Consider the following 23,283-nt stretch of genomic DNA (forward strand, 5'->3'; position numbering starts at 1 on the left):
GCTGGGCTCTAAGTCCAAGCCCTTCCCCGCGGTCTCAACCGTCCCGCCGACCTCACAAAATGGCGGCCGCCCTTCACCCACCGGGCTCTGAGTCCAGCCCCTTCCCTCACTCTCACCTTCCCCCTCTCTGTCTGTCTCTCCTTCCCTCTCTCTCTTTCTCTCCTTCCCCCCAGTCTCTCGCTCTCTCCTTCCCCCCAGTCTCTCTCTCTCTCTCTCTCCTTCCCCCCAGTCTCTCTCTCTCTCTCTCCTTCCCCCCAGTCGCTCTCTCTCTTCCCCCCAGTCGCTCTCTCTTCCCCCCCAGTCGCTCTCTCTTCCCCCCCCCAGTCGCTCTCTCTCTTCCCCCCAGTCGCTCTCTCTCTTCCCCCCAGTCGCTCTCTCTTCCCCCCAGTCGCTCTCTCTTCCCCCCAGTCGCTCTCTCTCTCTCTCTCTCTTCCAACAACAACATGCCCTCGAAAAAGCCTCGGCACCGCCGGGCACTCCAGCTAGTAAGTAATATAAATAGGTGCTCTTTTAACAGTGTGACAAAAACCATTGACACAAATAGGAAAGTGTGATACAGGAAGTACACAAAGTCATAAGAAATGTAATATATTAGACATATATAGGTTATTATGGTGCTCCAATGAATTGATGAGTTAGTCTATTTTGGTGAATGCAAATGGCAAAAGATCAGGTTAACAGAATAAATTAAAACAGAAGCACTATAGGTAAAACAGCTGCAATTAATCGTGAACATTAAGGCAGCTAAAGTTATAGCAATTTTATTACTTCCATTTGCAACAAATATTTGGATCAGAACAAGGTTCTAATTAATAAACATCAAACTGGCATCTTATGTGAAGCTACTAATTAAATGAAATTTATGATGAGTTTTTTCCTAACTTTCACAGATGCAAAATATTCAAGAAGTATATGGATAGAAACTAATTAAACCCCAACATCTTTAATTTGCATGTCACAAATGAGGGAGGAATTCAAGCCTCTCTGAACTGGTGTCTGCAGCTGCTGACAAGTAAGCCTGAATAAAATCACCCCTTTTGCTTTGCAGCAAGTGAAAAAGCAGCCATAAATCAAAAGGAAATTCAGCTCACCTGTGAAGGGTAATGAGTTCTATTTTAGCCAGAATTATTATGGTGATGAATCACAATACTGCATCAGTAATGAAAGAGCACAAATGTAAGCAAACAGTGTACTTACTCCCTCTACTGGCTGAATTTATGCAATGTTACTTGAGTAAAAACTTCAATGCGTAAACAGGGCCTCCTGCATAGAAAAATGTCCGAAGACACTTCACGGTGGAAAGAATAAGTGGGTGTTGACTTTGCAGAAAGCTTAGGAGAGGTGACTGAAAGCTTGTGACACAAAAATTATGCGTATGATGCATTGTGTATTGGTTACTTTATTTTTGTCACAATATGAGGTGTTAAAAACTAGGTGCATGTGCAGAAAATGGTCCAGATTGTTTTGACACAACAGCTGTGGGATATAGACAGTGTGTTCAATCAATTAATTGAAAAAGGGGGCAAGCCATTCAAATCAAATATAACCATCTTGTGGGTTTTGTTTGTGTTCATGTTTGATTGGCAGTTTTTTTCCCCCATTTAAAAGCTATGTATTTAAATTTTCTCTACATCAGGCATGTAGTTTTCAGAAATGGGTATTTCTCAGCTTGTCTTTGTCAAAATTAGGTAGACTGTCAGACACCATCAGAGAAAGATAGGCCAGAGAGAGACTTTGGATGGTCAGCAACAAATCACTGCTTAAAAGTGATTACTCAGGGACCTTGAGTCCAATGCACTTTACATTGCAGTTTAGTACAGCAGATGTGACTTATTTTTCCATCAAATCTGAAGGGAATTAGTTAAGCCTGTAACGACTGTACAGTGTGTCATTGCTTCTGTTCACCTATCCATTTACTCTTTAATTAATCTATTTAGCAGTTTACAGCCAAAGCTACTTCTGAAGTCAAGAAAGATCAAGAGGGCATGGGATATAACTGTTAAGTTGAAATACTGTAATGAGTGGTTATTGATGGATCCCTGGGCTTGCTAAAAATTGGGCAGGGAAAGGTACACTCTGGGCCACAGAGAGCAGGGGTCTCACTTGCAAGAATAGTCTGAGATGCTGAACACGAGAAAAATATTTGGAATAAAAACTTAAAAATGTAAAAGCGTGGTCAAAGAGAAAACCAGAGCTAGATATAGAGAGTGACAGAGAGAGAGATAAACAAAGAAAGAACAAACTTGCATTCATGTAGCACCTTTCATGTCCTTAGGATGTCCCAAAGCACTTCACAGCCCATGAAGTCATTTTGAAATGTGGTCACTGCTGTAAAGTAGGCAATATATTTCAAAAAAGCTTTTGAGTTCAATACACTAGAGAAGAGAAAGCCATTGGGGATCCGGGAGGACAGGTGAGACTGGCAAACAGGACTTAGTGAAGGATAGGCTGTCTACAGTGGAGTTTTGAAAGAGTTGGAGTTTGTGGTCATGTGGTTCTTAGGAGGCTGATGAGCAGGACACTGAATCAATTGAGTCTTTTTAACAAACATGTGGGCAAGGGTTTTAGTCGTGGTGAGGGTGGGATAATGGTCAAGGTGAACAATGTTAGAGGTGTGAAACATGCGGTCTTGGTGCTGGACAGGAAATAGGGTTTGAAGCTAAATCCAGTGTCCAAACTGAATACCACAGTTGCACTCTGTCCGATTCGACCTGAGTGAGCAGCTGGGTAAGGAGTCCCGTGCAGGAGTAAACCTTTTGGCAGAATTCAAATAAGTTGCCTTTTGCTTTTTCAATGTTCAACTAGAGAAAGTTCTATAGCTCATCCACCAAATGGAGGAAGTTAGCAGGAAATGGAAGGATGAGGAGGCGCTGAAGGGAGAAAGACAGAAGATGAAAAGAAAAGGCAGGGACAAAAGGAGGAGAAGGATGAGGAGACAGAGGAGAGGAGAAAGGAAAGGAGATGAGGGCTTCATATTTTTCATGCATAGAAGGGTCTTGCTTCTTTTTATCAATGGGGGTTCTTGCTTCTTTTTATCAATGGGGGTTCACTTGTTGCTGTATGTGGCTCAGTTTGTGTGTACGAGGTGCACTTTTTGTGCGTAGGGATCTCACTTTTTTGTAGATGTTATAGAGTCATAGAGTTATACAGCACAGAAAGATCGTGTTCACGCCGGCCTGTTTGTTTCTCTTTTTTGTGGATGAGATCGCACATTTAGTGGAACCGCACCAAGTCCTGCTAGTTCATCACTCCTAACCTCGCTACAAGGCTCCCAAGTCCCTCAACGCCTGAAATTTAAAACCATCTCCCTCGAGTTTCAATCCCTCCATGGCCTCCCTCCCCATCTCTGTAACCTCTTCCAACCATACAGTCCCCACCACTGAAGTCTCCGTTCCTCTGACTCAGGCCTCTCATTCAGCCCCTCCCCCTTCAGCTCACCATCGGTGGTTGTCTTCAGTCACTTAGGAATCATATTCTGGAATTCCCTCCCTGAGCCTGTCCATTGCCCTCTGCTCCTTTGGGGGCTTTTTTAAAACCCATCTCTTTGATCAAGCTTTTGGTCACCCCTTCTTTGGTTCAACATCCATTTTTTGATTGAACCTGTGTTGGGACATTTTTCCTGCATTAAAGGCGCTATATAAATATTGTTAAACCATTTCTGTCCTTTTCATTTAATCATAAAGAAAGCTCTGCTGGTGTTTGGTGGAGATATAAACCAGTGATAGAACCCAAGCACGCTGAATAAATGATACTAGTGTAGGTCGCCTGAAACATCATCTTTGATTCTGTCAACAACCACCAAAAACAAGTTCGTAAGATGCAGGTTTCAGCATTTTACATAATGACTGGTAGTCAGGGGGATCAGGGGAGGCAATGCAAAGAAACATGACCTTGAGAAGACCGAGACAACTAGGGAGGTACTGCAAATAGAATGTTAATACAAAAATAGTTAACCAAAAAAAGGTTCAATTTAATTATTTTCTTTAAAAAAAAATGTATTATCGAGTTTTCCACTGATGAACAGATTATTTCCACTTGACAAACAGATCCAATGAATAAAGCAGCCTTTTGTCAGGTTTGGAATTCTAATACTTCTGCATTTTCATATTGTAAAGCACAGATGAAAATGATAAAATGTTGCTTGAATTATAATAAAAGTTAAAAAAAAATCTCTAAGAGTATAAATGTATGGCAGCAGAATAGTGCAGCATTAATTCACATGCATACAGTATCCCTACAGTATGTTTCCTACTCAAATTAGTCTTCTCACAACCACAAAACCAACTCTTTTCAACTTTGGTGGTGTCCTGTTAATGGGCCTTGGGCCCTCTTCAGGGCTTCTAAAAAGTTCCTGAGCTTGTCAGTACTAGGAAGTCACACAACACCAGGTTATAGTCCAACAGCTTTATTTGAAATCACAAGCTTTCGGAGCGCTGCTCCTTCGTCACCTGATGAAGGAGCAGCACTCCGAAAACTTGTGATTTCAAATAAAGCTGTTGGACTATAACCTGGTGTTGTGTGACTTCTTACATTTGTCCACCCCAGTCCAACACCGGCATCTCCACATCATGTCAGTACTAGGGACAGAGTAAAGGCTAGGCATTCTTCACGTGGAGGGAGGGATGTCAAGCCACACATCTAGGCCAGTGGTGCCCAAACTGTGGCCTGTGAGCCATATGTAGTTTGCATGCCTTGGCAACCCAGCCCACAAACCTCAGGCAACTTTATATTATTTGTGCTTATATTTCCTATTCGCTGCTTTGTCTTGTTTGGATTTCATGGATCTGGAACTTTGGAAAGGACTGTTATTTGTTTAGTTAACATATTGGTGGATAGAACCAAAAAGCAGAACAACAAGAATCCCATCCCTCCCATCGTAACCGCCACCTAAACTTCATTCCCTCAAGTCAGAAGCAGTAATCTTGAGCATAACTGGCACTCAACCAATCTAAATTATGTTGCTGTTGCTGCGGTCCTCAACCAAAACCAACTAAATTGCCCTCAACTAAATTACATTTTTATTAAATGGTATCCTGCGGTTTTATTGGTACTTTGGGGATCAGATTCCATTACTGTACATTATTCTATGAGTGGCTTTTTCATAATTATGTGTGTGTGTATGTATCACACACAAACGTAAAGGAATATATATCAAAGAAATATATCTTTGATCTATGTAATACATTTTTATTCCTTACCAGTTTTAAACCGGAGAAAACACAGTAAAGATGATATGAAAGATGTATCAGTTGAAGTTAAGATTTCTGCTGTTTAGCAGTAGAGCGAATGAGGTGTGGCTGCACTGGCGACAGTTTGTGCTTTGGTAGCAATGAGCATTCATAGCACTGGGACAGGGATCCTGGAGGTTTGCGGCTCATAGGTGGGGCTGCTGGGGTTCGTGAGGACTGAAATGAACAGAATGAGGTTCAATCAGCCACATTCCATGGTGGTGCAGTAAAATGGAACTCAAAGGCACAGTGCCAAGGGGAAAGATGATGTGGGCTGACATCCATGATTCCTCACATAACAAGTTGCTGCAATTACAACAACTGAACACAGTATACTTCAAAATACTTGATATTTTTCAGAGCCAGTTTCATGGCTCCATTCATTTCAGCAAGGCAAACTACAGTTCATTTTATGGGGAGTACATAGTATTTACAGCATAGAAACAGGTAATTTGGCCCAACAGGTCCATGCGCCACACGAGCCTCCTCCCACCCTTCTTCATCTAACTCCATCAACATATCCTTCTATTACTTTCTCCCTCGTGTGTTTATCTAGCTTGCTCTTAAATGCATCTATGCTATTCACCTCAACTACTCCTTGTGGTAGCATGTTCCACATTCTACCCACTGTCTGGGTAAAGAGGTTTCTCCTGAATTCCCCATTGGATTTTTTAGTGACGATATTATATTGATGGCCCCTAGTTCTGGTCTCCCCCACAAGTGGAAACATCTTCACTATGTCTGCTCTATCAAACCCTTTCATAATCTTAAAGATCTCCATCAGGTCACCCCTCAGTCTTCTCTTTTCGAGAGAAAAGAGCCCCAGCCTGTTCAATCTTTCCTGATAAAGGTACATACACAACAACCTGTACCTAAGAGAATAACTGGTCTCAGACTGCAGTACCGGCAGTGACCACCCCTGTATAAAAGGCGCTAGAGAGCCTCTGTTGTTTTAGTTTCGTTTATGCCTTTCACCAGTAAAGATCTCTTTGTTTCTCTCCTGCTAGTCCGTGTCTCAATCATTCACGGACTTAACACTGGCGACGAGTTAGAAACGAACTTACCTGCAACTCAGCAGCAGCTCCAACAACGTGTTGAAGGTCGGAGCCAGAAGAAAAAATAAATAAAAAAATAGGCCATTGAAACTCGAGAAACAGGCGTCGACCGTCAATCATCGATTTCAAAACTTGCAGGAGAGACTGTCCAGAGCCAGGCTGGGTTCCTCGGTCCGTGGTTTCCCAGCTAATTGGGCTGGTGGCAGGTAGTGCTCTGATCCTTCCTAGGCTGCAACGGGGCCGGGCAGCGAGTCGGGAAGCAAGGAGAGAGGGAGGGTGGAGCATAGAGGGCACAGCCGGTGTTTCGAAGCTGGGCAGCGTTCGGACCTCAGAAGAGGGAGGGAAGTGTCCCAGAGGGTCCGCTCCACGACGGGAAAATAATAAAAGAAAAAGAATACGCGCAAGAAACCGTGGAAAGCAGCGCTAACAACAGCGGGGAAGAAGGAAAAGCGCGGGAGGCGCCATTTTGTTAAATCGGAGAAGAAGGCAAAGCGCGGGAGGCGCCATTTTAGATTTGCAAGATGCCGAAGACTGGCTGTATCACTGCTTTTGATAATACATTAGAGGACTGGACCACGTATGTGGAAAGAGTCGAGGTATATTTCGAGGCAAACGATATAGCGGAGGGGAAAAAGGCATCGATATTGTTAAACTTAATGGGCGCTAGAACGTACGGCCTATTGCGGGACCTGATTACTCCAGCCAAACCGAAGGCGAAGAGTTTTAACGAAATTGTTGCTGTTCTACAGGAGCACTTAAACCCTGCACCACTGTTGATAGCAGAAAGATTTAAATTCCACAGGAGAACTCAGCACAAAGATGAGAGCAATGCTGAGTATCTTACGGAACTACGCAAGCTATCAAAGCACTGCCAGTTCGGAGCAGGACTGGCAGAAACCCTACGGGACAAATTTGTCTGTGGACTCCTGAGTGAAGGAACACAGAAGAAGTTACTCGCAGAAAAAGAGCTGACGCTAGATAAGGCTTTCAGCGTGGCAGTATCGTATGAAGCAGCAGCCAGGGGAGCTGCAGAAATTCAACAAAAACCACAGGAATACGGCACCCACGAAATGACACGGGGATTTGCAAAATGTTATCACTGCGGCAGAACTAACCATCACCAGAAGGACTGTTGGTCCAAAGACAAAATATGCAGACAATGCGGGAAGATTGGACACATTGCACGAGTTTGTAGGTCTGGGAAGAAGACCAGCGACAACAAAAAGGCTACTAAGGAACCGTACAAGAAAGTACAAAAGATGACGGACAGTAGTTCCGAAGACCAGATGAGCGATAGTGAATCCGGAAACAGAAGACTAAGCTGTCTCAAACTTCACAATGTAATCGCAAAAGAGGATCACCGAACCATTTGGGTCACTCTCACGATAGCAGGGTCCCAAGTTAAAATGGAACTGGATACAGGATCAGCGCTAACCGTCATGTATCGACGAGACTACGAGCGGCTATTTTCACACATACCCTTGAGAGAGACATCCATCGTCTTGACGACGTATACGGGGCAAAAAGTATACCCCAGAGGAAAAATAAGGGTGCCTGTCGAATACAATGGCAAGAAAATACGGAAATTGTATCTCTACATACTGCCAAATGGTGGACCACCGTTATTGGGACGGGAATGGATCAGGAAGATAAACTTAGATTGGCATTCCATTCATGCAATGACGGTGGACGGTAAAAAAGATGAAGACGTCACTCCTGGACGATTGTCAACAATCTTAGCTAACGCCAAAGAGGTATTTCAACAAGAACTGGGCACGCTTAAAGGCGTAACCGCCTCGATAAAAATAGGAGAGAATGCAGTTCCCAAGTTTTTCAAAGCGAGACCGGTACCATATGCAATTCGCCCAGCCGTCGAGGCAGAGCTGGAGAATCTGGGGAAGGCGGGCGTGTTGTCTAAGGTCGACTGGAGCGAGTGGGCGACACCCATCGTTCCTGTCATGAAGAAAACGTTAACCAATAAGTCCGGAGAGCCAAGGAAGATTCGCATCTGTGGGGATTTCAAGGTGACGGTGAACCCTGTCCTTCGCACAGTACAATATCCTCTTCCAAGGATAGAAGACATCTTCGCCTCGCTGTCTGGAAGGAAGCGTTTTACAAAAATTGACCTAGCACAAGCATATTTGCAGATGGAGGTTGAAGAGTCCTCTAGGAAGTATCTCACGATAAACACTCACAAAGGTCTTTACCAGTATCATCGACTGGTATTCGGAGTAGCATCGGCTCCGGCGATATGGCAAAGAGCGATGGAACAAGTCCTGCAAGGGATTCCGGGGACTCAGTGTTACTTGGACGACATCCTTGTAACAGGTGAAGATGACAGTGAACACCTTAACAACCTAGAACAGGTGCTCACTAGACTACGGGAACATGGGCTGCGAGCCAACCGCCCCAAGTGCGAATTTTTTAAGAAACAGATATCGTATTGTGGCCACATGATTGATGAAGAGGGGTTGCATAAGTCCCCTGACAAAATTGAAGCGGTTGTTAAGGCCCCAGCGCCTGAAAATGTGTCACAGCTGAGGTCATTCCTCGGCTTGGTGAATTACTATCATAAGTTTTTGCCGAATTTGTCGACAATTCTGCACCCACTGAACGCCCTGCTACGAACGGGGGTAGCACGGAAATGGAGCGATGATTGTAAGCGTGCTTTTCAGAAGAGTAAGGACTTAATCACTTCAAAGGAAGTATTGGCTCACTACAACCCAGCACTGCCAATCAGGCTGGCGTGTGATGCGTCTCCCTACGGCATTGGGGCGGTACTGTCACATAAATTCCTTGATGGTTCGGAGAGGCCGATCGCTTTTGCGTCACGCTCGTTAACTTCTGCCGAGCGTAACTACGCCCAGATTGACAGAGAGGCCCTCAGCCTAGTGTGGAGGGTGAAGAAGTTCAATCACTATCTGCACGGTCAAAAATTTACTCTACTAACCGATCATCAACCTCTTGTCTCCATTTTCAACCCTCAGAAGGGCGTACCGATAATGACAGCACAACGGCTGCAGAGATGGTCCCTTTTCCTCGGGGCACACCAATATGACATCGAGTACAGGGGTACTAAACAGCATGGAAATGCTGATGGATTGTCACGTCTACCGTTGCCGACGGTGGAAGGAGAAGACCTTGCAGTGGATCCAATGGAGTTATTCCACTCGACCATAGTCGAATGTCTCCCTGTGACGAATGCAAACATAGAAAAGGAAACACGGAATGACCCGACACTATCATGGGTCTATGATTTAACGGTGAAGGGATGGCCAGCACATGGCGAACCACTGCTGCCAGCATTCTCGCCGAGAAGAGAACAGCTGTCAGTGTGCAGAGGAACCTTGATGTGTGGATCCAGAGTAGTAATTCCACCTAAGTTGACGGATAGAGTGCTCAATGAGCTTCATGAGGGTCATCTGGGTGGGGTAAAAATGAAGAGCTTAGCCAGAGCGTTTGTGTGGTGGCCGGGAATCGATAGAGAAATCGAAGAGATGACCAAGAGCTGTGCAGGATGCCAGAAGGTCCAAAACGCCCCACCACAAGCTCCTCTGCATCCATGGGAGTGGCCCTCATCTCCATGGCAAAGGGTGCACATTGATTTTGCTGGTCCCTTCATGGACTCGATGTTTTTAATTGCGGCGGATGCACAAAGTGGCCAGAGGTAATAAAAATGTCCTCAACCACCACGGAAAAAACGATCACAGTCTTACGAACCATATTCGCCAGGAATGGGCTGCCTGAACAGATTTGCTCTGACAATGGACCACAGTTTGTGTCTGAAGAGTTCCGGAGGTTCTTAAAGAACAATGGTGTTAAGCATTACACATCTGCCCCATATCATCCAGCCACTAATGGATTGGCCGAGAGGTTTGTCCAAACATTCAAGAAGGCTATCAAGGCAATGTGTAATGAAGATATACCCCTACAACACAAGGTGGACAACTTCTTGTTTGCCTACCGGAATGCGACACATGCGGTTACCAACCAAACTCCAGCCATGATGTTCTTCAATCGAAGACTACGATGCCGCTTGGATTTGGTTAAGCCAAACGTCCGAAGAGATGTGGAGAACAGGCAGTTTCAGAATATAAATGAAAGACCGACCAGGAGTTTTAAGATAGGTCAACCAGTTTTGGCCCGGGACTACCGCACTGAGAAATGGCAGCCAGGAACGATTTGTACACGACAAGAACCTCTCATGTATACCGTGGACGTTGGGGAGAGCATTGTAAGACGACATGCTGACCAGATTCTAGAGTCACTGGAAAACGTCAACTCCACACCACGATCTGATACACCTGGTAATGAAATCGACGTTCCAATTGCAGCTACCGCAGACCCAGTAATATTGGAAGCAGATGAACCAAACAACGACATTGATTCCGACTCAACATTGCCAGAAGAACCTGATACTCCAAAGAGGCGTTATCCAGACAGAATCAGGAAGCCTCCTCAAAGACTGAACTTATAATTGCTTAAACTTAACCAATGTATCTAGCAACAGTAATTGTGATTGTAATTCGTTATCATTAGTTGTTAAATGAATGTTATGTACTGTTTATCTAAAAGGGGAGGAATTGTTGTGTATGTACCTTTAAGAGAATAACTGGTCTCAGACTGCAGTACCGGCAGTGACCACCCCTGTATAAAAGGCGCTAGAGAGCCTCTGTTGTTTTAGTTTCGTTTATGCCTTTCACCAGTAAAGATCTCTTTGTTTCTCTCCTGCTAGTCCGTGTCTCAATCATTCACGGACTTAACACAGGTCAACTATCCCTTATCCGCAATTCCAAAAATCGAAAGTTTTTTCGTGGAGCGTCTCTCGGTATTTCCAATGTAAAAGCTTGAGCAGCTTGCACGGGAGTTTGCAGATTATTGCGTGGCCGTGTGCAACTTTGAGGAAACATTGCTGTTAACTATTTCTTTATAGTAATCTGGTTACCTAGCCAGGTTTGCATCCATCACTAGTGGTGTAGTTGTAGGGTAAACCCGACGGCTGCCTCTTGTCCATTAATAAGCATTATCCGTTCTGAAATCCGAAAAATTCCAAAAAACATCTGGCCCCAAGGGTTTCAGATAAGGGATAGTGCACCTGTATAACCTCTAGGTATGGAACAAAGTTTTTTTAACAACTTAAATTTCTGATGACTATAGCCCCCTAAATGGCAAAAAGTTTGTTTAATTGTATGGACACAAACCAAATATCTTTTGCCACCAATTATGAACCAATTCTGTAACATCAATTGATTAATGTGTACTTGTACGCAACAACAAGGCATACAATGTTGCGAAAATTAGTGGTAGGCCAGAGGATTGGGAAATTTTTAGAAACCAGCAAAGGGTGACTAAAAAATTTATAAAGAGGGAGAAAATAGAGTATGAGAGTAAAGTAGCAAATAATATAAAAACAAACAGTAAGAGCTTCTTCAGGTATATAAAAAGGAAGAGAGTAGCTAAAGTAAGCGTTGGTCCCTTCGAGGATGAGACTGGGGAATTAATAATGGGAAAGAGAGAAATGGCAGAGACTCTAAACAATTATTTTGGATCGGTCTTCACGGTAGAAGACACTAAAAACATCCCAATAATAGTCATACAGCACAGAAAGAGGCCTTTCAGCCCATCGTGTCCGTGCCGGCCATCAAGCCCGGTCTATTCTAATCCCATTTTCCAGCACTTGGTCCGTAGCCTTGTATGCTATGGCATTTCAAGTGCTCATCTAAATGCTTCTTGAATGTTGTGAGGGTTCCTGCCTCTACCACCCTTTCAGGCAGTGAGTTCCAGATTCCAACCACCCTCTGGGTGAAAAAGTTTTTCCTCAAATCCCCTCTAAACCTCCTGCCTCTTATCTTGAAACTATGCCCCCTGGTTATTGACCCCTCTACTAAGGGGAAAAGTTCCTTTCTATCTACCCTATCTATGCCCCTTATAATTTTGTACACCTCAATCAGGTCCCCACTCAGCCTTCTCTGCTCTAAGGAAAACAACCCCAGCCTGTCCAGTCTCTCTTCATAGCTGAAGCGCTCCAGCCCAGGTAACATCCTGGTGAATCTCCTCTGCACCCTCTCCAATGCAATCACATCCTTCCTATAGTGTGGCGACCAGAAGTACACTCAGTATTCCATCTGTGGCCTATCGTTTTGTACAGCTCCATCATAACCTCCCCGCTCTTATATTCTGTGCCTCGGCTAATGAAGGCAAGTATCCCATATGCCTTTTTAACCACCTTATCTACCTGTCCTGCTGCCTTCAGGGATCTATGTACATGCACACCAAGGTCCCTCTGATCCTCTGTCCTTCCTAGGGTCCTACCATTCATTGTGTATTCCCTTGGCTTGTTAGTCCTCCCAAAATACATCACCTCACTTTTCAGGGTTAAATTCCATTTGCCACTGTTCTGCCCATCTAACCAACCCATCTATACCGTCCTGTAGCCTGAGGCTTCCCTCCTCGCTATTTACCACTCCACCAATTTTCATGTCATCTGCGAACTTACTGGTCATACCTCCTACATTCATATCTAAATCATTAATGTACACTACAAACAGCAAGGGACCCAGCACCGATCCCTGTGGTACACCACTTGACACAGGCTTCCAGTCACAAAAACAACCTTCAACCATCACCCTCTGCCTCCTGCTAATAGATAATCAAGGGGCTATAGGGAGGGAGGAACTTAAAACAATCTCTATCACTAGAGAAAAAGTACTAGGCAAACTAATGAGGCTAAAGGCCGACAAGTCCCTTGGACCTGATGGCCTGCAACCTAGAGTCTTAGAAGAAGTGGCTGTAGAGATTGTGGATGCGTTGGTTGTAATCTACCAAAATTCCCTGGATTCTGGAGAGGTCCCAGCGGATTGGAAAACCGCAAATGTAATGCCCCTATTCAAGAAAGGAGGGAGACAGAAAGCAGGAAACTATAGGCCAGTTAGCCTAACATCTGTCATTGGGAAAATGCTGGAATCTATTATTAAGGAGGTAATAGCAGAACATTTAGAAAATCATAAGACAATCAAGCAGAGTCAGCATGGTTTTATGAAAGGGAAATCGTGTTTGGCAAATTTGCTAGAGTTCTTTGAGGATGTAACAAACAAGGTGGATAAAGGGCGACCAGTGGATGTGGTGTACTTGGATTTCCAGAAGGCATTCGATAAAGTGCCACATAAAAGCTTACTGCATAAGATAACAGCGCACAGGGTTGGGGGTAATATTTTGGCATGGATAGGGGATTGGCTAACTAACAGAAAACAGAGAGTCGGGATAAATGGGTCATTTTCCGGTTGGCAACCAGTAACTAGTGGGGTGCCACAGGGATCAGTGCCGGGGCCGCAACTATTTACAATCTATATTAATGACTTGGATGAAGGGACCGAGTGTACTGTAGCCAAGTTTGCTGGTGATACAAAGATAGGTGGGTTAGCAAGTTGTGAGGAGGACACAAAGAGTCTGCAAAGGGATATAGATAGGCTAAGTGAGTGGGCAAAAATTTGGCAGATGTTGTAGGAAAATGTGAGGTTATCCACTTTGGAAGGAAGAATGAAAAAGCAAATTATTATTTAAATGGAGTGAGACTACAAAATGCTGCGGTACAAAGAGATCTGCGGGTCCCAGTACATGAAACACAGAGTTAGCATGCAGGTACAGCAAGTAATTAGGAAGGCTAATGGAATGTTGGCCTTTATTGCAAAGGGGTATGGGGTATAAAAGTAGGGAAGTTTTGATGCAACTTTACAGGGCGCTGGTGAGACCGCACCTGGAGTACTGCGTACAGTTTTGGGCTCCATATTTAAGGAAGGATATACTTACACTGGAGGCAGTACAGAGAAGGTTCACTAGGTTGATTCCTGGGATGAAGGGGTTGACATATGACCAAAGGTTGAGCAGGTTGGGCCTATTCTCATTGGAGTTTAGAAGAATGAGAGGTGATCTTATTGAAACATATAAGATTCTGAGGGGGGTTGACAGGGTAGATGCGGAGAGGATGTTTCCCCTAGTGGGGGTATCTCGAACTCGGGGGCATAGTTTCAGAATAAGGGGTCACCCATTTAAGACGGAGATGAGAAGGAATTTCTTCTCTCAGAAGGTCGTGAATCTTTGGAATTCTCTACCCCGGAGAGCTATGGAGGCGGAGTCACTGAATATATTCAAGGCGGAGATAGACAGACATTTGAACTACAGGGGAGTCAAGGGGTATGGGGAGAAAGCAGGAAAGTGGTGTTGAGGACAAGATTGGATCAGCCATGATCTTATTGAATGGCGGAGCAGGCTCGAGGGGCCGATTGGCCTACTCCTGGTTCTTATGTTCTTAACAAGTAATTAATTAATGTAATCAGGTATATATGGAAAAACATATCTATTTCACACAATCTTTTGAGGGATGTTCAATAAATATTGGAAAGCATTAAGAATGCATTTATACTACTTTATTAAAAGGTTTGGAAAATGTTTTGTCTTGCGTATCAACTTTTAACCTTTAAGCTGCCAGATGGTACATGGAAACGCCTGTCTCCCAGGGTTGACAACTCTGATTTCAGTTCAAGTGCAGTCACACTGAAATAACTTTCATGTTGTAGCTCCAAAGATTCTCAAACTTCACGAATAGCATCATTGCAATAACTTTCCATTACTAAACTTTTGAAATTTAAATACTTCATCTATGCTCAATCCTGTCTTCCTGTTTTCTGTCCTTTTTAATCTTACCTTGAATTTTACTTTTTTCTACCTATTCTAACTCTGTTCTACTTACTTGCCATTTTCTACCTATTTCCCATCTCCAAGGTTAGGATATTTAGCTTATCTTTCTCCTTCAATCTCCTTGCACCCATCCTTCATTTGAGGTGGGAACAACTTTAAAAACAAAAGATTTTCATTGGCTATAAACCAGCTTAAAAGGCCAGTTTTTCAGCCAATGAAAAGCTGAAGTTTGGAGCTGTTCTTTATTTGATATAAAATGAAATTGTAACTTAGCATTACCGTTACATCAATTTTACAAGTATTAAGGTCATACACTTTCTACCCACTAAGAGCTTTATTTCATGTTGTCTTTGGGTCAGACACAGTGTCAAACTTCTGAAGCTGTCCCTGTATTATGATCTGTCTGGTAAGTTTAAGCAGGAACGCACTGCCGCAGTTCCCCAAGCCTGCTCACGTCAAAAACAGCAGAATTGGCAGGACAGCAACAGTCCCTCTCTGCTTTTTATTCAGTTCAAATCAAGTAGGCAGGCAGCTTTAAAAATACACACAGATTTTAATGCGTCAGCTGGTATGCAGCAGAACTGCAATATTAGCTATTCAATTGCCAATTCCATGTTAAGCCACATTTTGTTTAAGTCACATTTATTAGTAGTACCTGCCAGGACAGTAAAGTTCACTCTGGGCCACCAATATAATCTACAAACTTGACCTCATTTACATTGGGGAAGTTCTGGCGGTTAATAATAGTGTGGTGATGGACAGCTACCAGCTGGGCGACATCAATTACAGCTAATGTTAAAGTTTATGTTGCTAAGCAATAGAAATGACTGTTGAGAGAGAAATTCTGTACTAAGACCCAGGGGCCATAACACTGTTGTACTTAAGGAGTCATACTGGTGTCAAACCTGCCTCTAGAAAGGTGGCTCGCTTTGCCGATATGATTCAATAATTCACACTTCAGCGGTGATTATAGTATCAGTTTGAATATTTGTTTATTATTTGTTTACTTCCGATTGCATCCCGTAGTTGTTGATAATGTGAACAGCTGATTGAAACATCAGCTGTTCGTATATGGAGGCAGCTTCAATCAGCTTAACATACAATGTCTTGGTTCTATTTATGCCTTTTCTAACAAGACCCATAAGAATCCAGTGTCATTAAAGAAAAAAACCTAAAAAGTGCCCCTTTTTTAGGACTATGCACTCCAGTCCCTGCAGTGCCCACTGGTCGCGGAGGGCCTCAAGCGTACCGGCGGACACCACGTGCACCTTCTCCAGGGCCACCCGGGCGCGGACAAGGCCACGGGAGAAGCAGGCAGCCACCCCCATGGGCCATATTCAACCTGGACCTGTGGATAACTGGTTCTATTTATATCTCTCTGGTTCTAATATCTGTCTATTTATGTCGCAAAGTGAGATGTTGATTGGAAGCAGCCATATAAAAGAAAAATCAGCTTTTAAAGGTCGGTTAAGTACGGACCTGCACAAAATAGCCGATCCACTTAATAAGTTTTAAGCGGTGCCTTTGTATTTGACACCTATGGTAATGTCAAATCGTTATCACCATTTGCCCGATATAGGTGATAAGCGAGGACGGTGTAAATAGTGGGGACAGTATAAGTGAGCCTGACATATATGATGCTACCATAACATCCACTGTCAGAAAAACAAATTACTTCACTGGCTGTAGTCGTTTTTAATAATAACAGGGTTTTAGGATCAACCGCAGGACAGTAAGAACAGCTCTAAATTCTGAAAGATAAAATAAATTAAGGAGGTGATAACGCTCCAACCTCCCCCATCAGTTTTGATGGGGTGGCTAAAATGTAACAACCACATTTGGGATTCTGTCACTGAAATTGATAAAGTTAAGAGCAAATGTAATAAGTAAACTCAGTAGTTAAGTAATCCTTTACATACACACACACACACACACACACACACACACACACACACACACACACACACACACACACATAGATTCTTTTAAAAAAAATCAACATTGAAATTGAGTTCCTAAATAAATACAAAACATGCAAAGTCATGATCTTACCTGAGACACAAGAAAAAACCACAAGGTCACTACTGTTTTTGGATGAAGCAGAGAATTAAGAGGTTACTGTCCTGGTGAGGTTTCAGGAATTACACCACGTTCAGAGAGCACTGTAACAGACTTCTGTCACAACTGAAACCATATATTTAATATCTATTTATAAGATGCAGCTGATCATTTTAAATTTGCTTACTCCACAGTGGGGGAGAATCTCTCAGATGCTCATGTCTCTCTACTAACTGGTTTTCTGCATGTTGGAAAGGATACACATCACCATCTGATGTGCAAAATGTCACTTCAAACAGCATTATTCACAATTCACGTGTATATGCATTTTGATTGCAAAGTTAGCAGAAACCACATAACACAGACTGCTTGCTTTGTCTTGACAACAAAACTGAAAGCAAAGGCCTTGATAACCTAAGCAATTTGTACAGAGTATGGAATTTAGGTCATATTCAAGTAATTTGTGATTTATATTGTTCACAAACTTCATAAATGACTGGGCTTCTGGAGTCACCACTGTGTCAAGAGTTCCCACAGGGTATAGCAACACTGCAACAAAGTCTGCAAAATCTTATCAAAGGTATACTGATTAGGGATAGCAGATTCCAAGCCCATATCAACATAAAAAAAGGTGGCACAGCAGGTACTGTGCTATATTGTTGTTGACAGTTCCATCTTACTCTTAAAAAAAACTGCACCACACAATTGCCTGAATTCGGAGAGGCTGCATTTCACACAGTAAACAAAGAAATCATAGGACTAATTATCACAGGCCACCTAAACATGTGCCCAATTTCAGAGTGACATTGGAAGAGGCAAAGAGCAAGTCACATTGACTACCTTCTCAGCCAATGGCTTGTGTGTGGTACAGGAAGATCCAAGAAAGAAAAATAAAATTTTAAGAAGTGGGATTGTCACCCTCAACAGAAATAGCTAAATATAAATATAACTTTTAGGTTATGAATGTCATTTTTCTTCAGTGAGGGTAGGCAAGAATGTCATTACCACGGCCATCAGCTGTAATTCACACTTTGGTAGTACAGGAAACTTTCGATTTACCGGCACCTAAATAACCGGAAATCTCAGTTAACCGGCAAAATTCAGGAGTAGGTTCAGGTAAGTTTTACTTCATATTGTACTTGCCTTCCTCGATCTGTTGCTGTGCAAGGGTGTGGCTGCAGCTGTTGCTAAGCTACAGAGACGCTTGGAACTTGTGGCCATTGTTCTGAACCTGTTGCTAAGCAACAGGGTTTGTTGCTTTATACGGAGCTCTCATCTCTCCATATCTTTTACTATAGCTTTCGGTTATCCGGAATTTTTGATGAACCGGCACCACGTCGGTCCCGTCGGTGCCGGATAAAAAAAAGTTTCCTGTAGCTACACCATCAGATTTATCCTGTCCTTGAGTAGCAGCTGAAGGAAGCAACCAGCAGGATTTCAATTAGGGTTCAGGTTACTAGGACAATGTACCTCATCATCATCATTAACAAAAGACAAACTTAATATGCATGTTATTACTGTCCACTGCTTGCAAGCTGCATCCAAAGAAAAGGGGAAAAGTCATTCGACAAGGAAAAGAAAATATATACAAGAACTACTACCATTCATAAGGCGGAAATTCAACCTGTGGTTTGCATGGGTTTTTCTTCTAGAACCACTGGCAGTAAACTGTATACAAGAAAGACATTACCACCTTGAACTATTGTGCTTCCTATGAATGCATATTCCAACTGTTGTGCTATTAGGAAATGCACCTTACTAGCCACAAACAAGTAGAAGGGTATTAAAGTTACGTTTTCTATTATAACCAGGTTATTTAATATCTTACATACTCCAGGTATTTTTCTGTATTTTGCTACTATGTAAGAAAATAATTAATATAACTGTTATTCAATTCATGATGCTGCAAACCTTCGGGTCTTTCATCACACTTATCTCCCTTACCATATCATCTATACTGTTCAAAATTTCACACCTCAAAGCCCAAGAACAATACCGACTCAAACAGCAGACAACGAAGAACTCGAGCTGCACAAGATTTAAGAAATATGAACTATAAAGATTTTTTTAAATGACAGTCAATTAAGTCATCAGAAACATGGATACAATCACTGGCTTGTCTCACACAAAGGAAGTCATTTACTATCCTCCACGAACTGCTTGATATAGAAAACTTTGCTGCTTTCATTGGCTTTTCATTCATCCTACGAGGGGAAATATTTTCCACAAAAAAAAATCTTTGCATTTTATTTCTCCAGACTCAGCAACTGTTAAACATGTCTCCATTTTGACAGCTAACATTGGGAGAATGAAATAAATTGGGCAAGGTGCTCAGTTTTTGTAAATGATGGCGCCACAGTGTGTTATATATTGAAACCAATGTGTCTCAACAGCACCCTTCAACTCACACATGACAAAAGCTTCAAATTCTGACAGTTCTTGCAGACCCAAAGAAAGACAAACTGGCTTGAGACAGAAACATGATGGCATTTCATCTCAGGCAGATAAGCTAGGGAGCTTATTAACTTTACCACCTTCCGGACTCAACATCGAGTTCAACAATTTCACATCATAACCATTGCTCCCATTTTTTCAGACAGCAGGTGCTGGCAATGATTCTGCTGTTGCCATTTACAGCTCCTTTAGACCCATCTTTTGTTTCTTCACGTGTCCCCTTATCACCCTCTTTTGCCTCGCACCATCATCCCTTTTGTCATTTAATCTCTCCTGCCTTCCACCGTATCACAGACCTTCCCTTTTGTTCTTTCCCACCCTCCCCCCTTTCCCTGCCTCTGTTGTTGCGTAAAACCTGTTACATTTCCAAGTTCTTCCAGTTCTGATGAAAGGTCATTAACCTGAAACGTTAACTCTGTTTCTCTCTCCACAGATGCTGCCTGACCTGCTGAGTATAACCAGCATTTTCAGGGTTTTTTAAGCTAGGGAGTTGGTTTGCTCCTAGAGCTCTAAGGATTTGATATGCCTCAGCAAAACAGGGATGTGTTTCACTTAATTTCCAAGTAACCAGGAGCAAAGCAAAAGGCAGCAAATCCTCAGTGCACAACACACGTAATGGGTTCCGAGGACCGTTCCTTCGGTTTCAGCAACGGCCTCCTCTATAACATAGTGTGAGGATCGGAATCAAAATCTCGTGGGTCGCATCGTTCAGTCAGTCACAGTTTCATTTGGCTCACGCTCTCAATGCCTGCATCACTAAACTGAAAATTCTTTCCATTTTTGTGAAGGGAAACTTTTGAACTTTCGTGACATTATTATACTTTAAGCTGAAGGATTTGTAGATAGTCAAAATTGGAAAAATAAATCTGAAAATTCCAAAAGCATGTGATTACTTCACTTGTAGCTGCAGGTATTGCAAAAGCAAGAGCACTGGCCAATTATAAATACCATAAAAGCACGGCATTCCACAGTTTACTTTGTCTTTAGAATACAAATTGCACTTGTAGCTTCAGCAAGGTGGAGAGAAGATGCACAAAACAAAACACAACAATACAGTCTCAAGTGTAATGCAATGAGAAGCCTTGTCTGTTTAAAGTCTTTCTATGTACTGTATTATATTTAAATGTATTGTTTCACACAGTACTTTTAAGACAAACAAAAAAGCAATGAGGGTTAGGCAGCATTAAATAGCTAACATAGTAAAAATGGAGCGCCAAATACAAGACCATATTTAACTACAGGTAAATTGCCAACTACTGCACAATTGTCCAAGCGCTATACACAAGTGCAAAATTCAACGCCAGAAAATAGCAAGATACAAGCATCAGAGTTCTTGAGCCAAATCACTTGTGCTGCAACAACTGCAAAAGTAGCAAAGATAACGAGTAAATTATTACTCTTTCACGTTGTTAGTTATTCAGTAGAAAAAGCCAAATGGTATTAAGGTACAAAGGGAAATTAATGACAGGCCGCGAACAAATTTCTTCACTGCACCAGACACAAACCACACTCAAGTCTTTAATGCTCTTCATGCTATTTTCTTACCTCCACTGGAAGGGACTGTAATAGGCTTGAGAACAGGGACTGCAGGACCTATACAGATTTGAAAAGATACCCAAAGCAGCACAGTGCTGAGAAAGTGTGGCGTCTGCATTGCAGGGAACAGTGAGCAAGTGTGGGTTGCTGGCTGAAGTAGGTGACGAGATGCGCTCAATACCACCATTTTCTTCTGAAAGGCAGTTTTCAGAGGGCCAGATTCTAACAAAGTACAGTAGTACAAACAAGAATCAATAATTCAGCAACATTAAAAGGCAATCTGCTCTTAAAAAACATCCCTCTATGATATTCAGCCCAAGTCATTCTGTATTTTAAGCTGGCATTATAAAAAGAGAAGTGAAAATCCAGTTATAATCATGCTCCAAATCCAAGACCAGTGCCATCTAAGGAACCCATAAATAAGAAAATTTAGAATTCAGGAGAGAAGTTTTTCTGTGATGGATTTTCAGGTTTTAAAATTCCAGGTATATGTACCACAGTTGCATGCATCATCATTTTGTGGGTTTACTTAGACCTTAAAAATCTTCTGTCCCACAGGACTTAATTAGAATTGGTAGGAAAAAAATCTTTTATGAGGGGCAAGGCTGGGAGGCTAAGTTCATGTAAGACAGTGTTGTACAATATAGGTTTGGTTACGATGACACCATTTTAGTAGAAAAAGCCTCTCACTTTTGTGTTACACTCTCACAATACATGTCAATTTACTTCACATGCATACATCTACTTAAACATTTACTATCATTCAGTAACCAAGAAAGTAAAGCACTCAACAATCAAAAAAACATTTGCATACTCTGCCTTTCGTCTTACCATTTTACCAACTAACATACAAAAATGTTAAAGTACAATGCAAACACCATTCAAATATGAGTATTGCGATCACATCAATAGATGGTGTCCATTATTCATTCTTTATTTATTGATCAGAAATGTAATTAGCCACATGTGGTTCATGACTAATGTACTGAACAATACCGATCACGGAATCAGGAGGGGTCATTGGCAGCGTCAAAGAAGCAGGCACAGTCGTGTCTTTGGCTTCAGGATAGGAGGGAAAAGATCACAAGATCCTACGTTCGAGTCTAACAAATGTTAAGATAAAAACTACAGGAGCATTTACTGATATAGTCCATCTTTGTCTAAAACAGAGACAGCATAGAGTGTTCATATTGGCTCTTCAGATATGGTGAAATAATCAGAGTCAGGAAATAGACATAACAGTAACATAAAATTCATGATCAGGTGAAGCTACGTTGCCTAATGTTTTGGTGGCTCATGACATAATCAACAACCAAAACACCAGGCAAGGTAGCTTAACCTGATCATAATGAGAAATAGGTTTGTGAAGGGGTGGAAAGTTTCCGGTAAATTTCTGGAAATTTTCCACAGGAAGTTCAGGTTGGGAATTTTGCCCAAAAAAGCACATGCTAGCATAATATTTTTTTTAATGTATTTCTTTCATTTTTTTCCCCACAGGTCCTCTCTAAGATTCCATCTCTGTTAGTAATTTTATTATTAAGGAATTTCTTAATCAATATATGTTTATCTTCTTACTTAGCTTATTTTATTTTAGATGGGTCTTTTTTGTGGGGGTTCAATAAAGTTCAAAATTATAACCTAAATAAAGTTTTGAAAGCCTGTTTTTATTTGTATGGAACAGTATGTCTATTTTGATGACAAAGATAATATAAGGGTCAGAGACAAAAACCATCTGTGTGCAAAAAAACTCAAAATTCCCATAAATTCCCAAAATTTCCAAAAATTCCCATGGAAAGTTACCTCTTAAAAATTCCTGGAATTTTGCAACCCTGATGAGAAACAGTAGTGACTTGAGATGCTGACACCATTTCCACTGGATCAGAGAAGGACAAGAGAAGATATAATGCAAGTTTTTTTTTTAATTGTGAAGGATTTTGATAGAATGAATAGGGAAACATTTCCTCTGGCTGAGGAGTCAATAATGAGGGGTCAATTTACAATTGTCAGAGTCTTGCAAAAATGTCTATCTTGTTGGAGACACGGACAGGTTATTGTTGTATTTATTCTCTCCATGAGATCCACATTGGGAGCAGTGTTGATTAACACCTGACCAGGAAACCTGAATATCAGCAGAGTACTGCATTCAAATTTATTTATGTCCTATCAGAACCAATTTAGGATACACACAGTGTCAACCCACTGCATTACAGATCTGTAGACTCAATGAAACTTGAGGTTGCCCACCTGTTGAGTTCCTG

At 42.1% G+C, this 23,283-nt stretch overlaps 1 protein-coding gene across 9 annotated transcripts in view; it reads right to left on the reverse strand.

Moving 5' to 3' along the window:
• Positions 1-23,283, reverse strand: part of mast2 (microtubule associated serine/threonine kinase 2) — a 518,017-nt gene that overhangs the window by 214,599 nt on the left and 280,135 nt on the right. For 5 of the 9 annotated variants that reach the window (XM_085983018.1, XM_085983016.1, XM_085983015.1 and 2 more), the window contains one exon: positions 21,035-21,247. The exons of the other annotated variants lie outside the window; for them this stretch is intronic. In XM_085983018.1, the coding sequence (XP_085839144.1) occupies positions 21,035-21,247 (213 nt within the window). The remainder of the gene's footprint in view (positions 1-21,034; positions 21,248-23,283) is intronic. 9 annotated transcript variants of the gene reach the window in all.

This window comes from Somniosus microcephalus, chromosome 3 (assembly GCF_052327205.1).
Source record: "Somniosus microcephalus isolate GS21.2 chromosome 3, FLI_Smic_1.0, whole genome shotgun sequence".
In the NCBI taxonomy this organism is placed as follows: Eukaryota; Metazoa; Chordata; class Chondrichthyes; order Squaliformes; family Somniosidae; genus Somniosus; species Somniosus microcephalus.